The sequence below is a fragment of the Helianthus annuus genome, chromosome 14, assembly GCF_002127325.2.
Source record: "Helianthus annuus cultivar XRQ/B chromosome 14, HanXRQr2.0-SUNRISE, whole genome shotgun sequence".
NCBI classification, from domain to species: Eukaryota; Viridiplantae; Streptophyta; class Magnoliopsida; order Asterales; family Asteraceae; genus Helianthus; species Helianthus annuus.
Genome location: NC_035446.2, coordinates 143395806 through 143398358, shown reverse-complemented (window position 1 = coordinate 143398358; position 2553 = coordinate 143395806). Strand labels below are relative to the sequence as shown.

At 44.0% G+C, this 2553-nt stretch overlaps 1 protein-coding gene across 1 annotated transcript; it reads left to right on the top strand.

Annotated features, from left to right (window-relative positions):
• The first annotated feature begins 1184 nt into the window (after nt 1-1184).
• LOC110907505 (extensin-like) lies at nt 1185-1985 on the top strand. The gene has a single exon (XM_022152480.1). The coding sequence runs from the start codon at nt 1185-1187 to the stop codon at nt 1983-1985; it is 801 nt and encodes a 266-aa protein (XP_022008172.1).
• Nucleotides 1986-2553: the final 568 nt, after the last annotated feature.

Here is a 2553-nt window from a genome sequence, read left to right as displayed (position 1 = left end):
ATACCATAGACCAGGCATGTGATGTGCATATGGGTTTCTAGCAAATTCTTTTTGCTTCGAGAAAATAATTAATATTTCAAACTCTCTATCTCTATGTTGATAAATTCTATTAAAGTAAACGATGCCAAAATATTTTATATTTTTTACTTCAAGAAAATAAATAATACTTCAAACTCTCTATCTCTATGTTGATAAATTCTATTAAAGTGAACGATGTCAAAATATTTTATATTTTTATTTATTATAGTTTCGTTTAAAAGGGTATTTTCAACAAATAGAAAATAAGAACTAAATATAAAACTTTCAAAACTCACCAAATCTTTTTTTTAATTCCTTATTTCTTTTAAAATACTGCATTTAAAATTTTAATAATTAGTTAGGGGGACGGGGCGCCCCGTGATAGCCCCTCCACCACGCGTGGAAGCCAAAAGCACACTGCCGCCACCGAGTTTTTTGATGCGTGAACTTTAAAACGAGTCAATTTTTTCACACGTGAAGAAGCGAAGAAGTTGAGGGAAATTGTTGGGTTGTGAGAGAAATTGTTGGGTGTGATGAGTGATGGGCATTTCCACTAAAATTCATCACTAGTGATGGAATAATCCTTGATGACATGGCGGAACTTGAGGAAAGTTGTGAATGATTAGTGATGGGCGCCCCTACCTCTCTTATATTAAATTTGGATAGACCAAGTGACGAGGTATGACCCGAATCGGCTAACCCGACCGGGTCATTACCTATTATTTTATTATAAATAAATAATTATAAACATTTATTCTGGAATATTCCGTCTTGCATGGATCGGTCACGCAACCAAATCCCCAACTTTTTGGGAAGATTATGCAAATCCCTAACTTATCGGGGCCCATCCTAAGTTAAGAGAAACCCTAAAAGTAAACTATAAATAGAGGTAAACATCTAAGGTATGGATCATCTCACTCTCATACAACTTTCTTCTACCTACATATTTCTTTACTCCCACAACCGAGACTTATTCTCACGCCGGAGGGTGGTTACAGGAAAAACTGCATTCCTGTAACGAGTCCTAACGGTGTTCTGTTTTGCAGTTAAGCTGTTCGGATCGCCAAGTGTTGAAGTCCTCGTTGGATACTACCGTGAAGGTCAGTGTTTCTTCATTGGCGCCATCCGTGGGACCAGATCAGTAGCAACAACAAGACTGAACCCCAATGGCAAGCGATCAGAACATAGCAGCGACACCAAGTCAGGCGATGTTAACTAGCAATCCGTTGGAAGAAACAAGTCCCGCTGCTTCCATGCCAGTTTCACCGATTGTTACCAGGTCACTCGACTTGGAGTTTGAGGTAGAAGGACCCCCACCAGGTTTTGCCAGTACCATCGCTGCCTCTTCTGGGACAATAGCAGCAGATTTATTTTCATACACTCCTTTACAGCTCCAGTCAGTCGGACCAATCACAACAGGCGTAAACGTTTTCGCCTCAGCCGCAACCTCCAATGCACAGACTGTACGTCACAGCACTGCGCCGGTTATCACATCTGCTAGCCCCAGCACCGTCATATCACAGGGTGGCACACCCCACTACTATCAACCTTCAGTTACTTACGCCATGCCACCTCTATATTCAGCAGCGCTTACAGCGGCGTTATCCACGCCGCCCCATCAACCTGTGGTCATGCCCGCGGGAATGATGAACGCCCTAGTGACCCCAGGAAATCAGGCTTATTTTCCCGGATATTACTTCGCTCCCCCATACGGGTACTTGCCCCAATACAATACGCCAATGTATACTCCCCAGGGAGGACCACAAGGTTATACTCAACAATCGCCATACGTGGCGTATATGCCGCCTTGTTGGACTCTTCCAGCATCCCAACCAGTCTACAGTCAAATTCCTCCCTCGGCGGAACCCATATATGATAGGGGAAATACATCTAGACCTCGTTTCTCCCCAGAAAGAGGCCCAAGCTCAACAGTGAACGTTACTCCAATCCCACTCACTGTCACCTAGGGTATCAGCCAGGGCAGGATAACCCCTCCTGTGCAACCCATCAATGTGGAAGAAGACGAACTTACCAGGACATATAAACCGGTAGATGCTACTTTCAAATCCAAATTCACTCGAAGAATAGCGGAAGCCCCTATCAAGGAAAAACCCAAGATGCCTCAGACGGTAGGCAAGTACGATGGGTTAGGTGATCCAGACGATCATCTCAACCTATTCAAAAGTGCAGGAGAAGTAGCCTGTTGGCCTATGCCCCTTTGGTTCAAGATGTTTGTCCAAACGCTGGTAGGCGCGGCTCACGTTTGGTGGGATAGTCTGCCCACGGGGGAAATTGACAGTTTCGAAGATCTAGAGGCTAAGTTCATCTTACAGTTCAGCCAACAATGCAGGCACACAAAAGATCGAAACGAGCTCCTCCACATTCGCCGGCGAGACAACGAAACGGTGGAAAATTCCATCGTTAGGTTCAAAAAAGAAAGCTTGGTAATCCCGGACGTTACAAACGATCTAGCATGTGGAGCTTTCCTACAAGGAGTAAACGACGATGAGTTGTTAAGGACACTTCATGGAAGGG

Bases quoted from the DNA above. Each gene is read 5' to 3' on its own strand.
- LOC110907505 (XM_022152480.1), top strand. From the start codon at position 1,185: ATGGCAAGCGATCAGAACATAGCAGCGACACCAAGTCAGGCGATGTTA.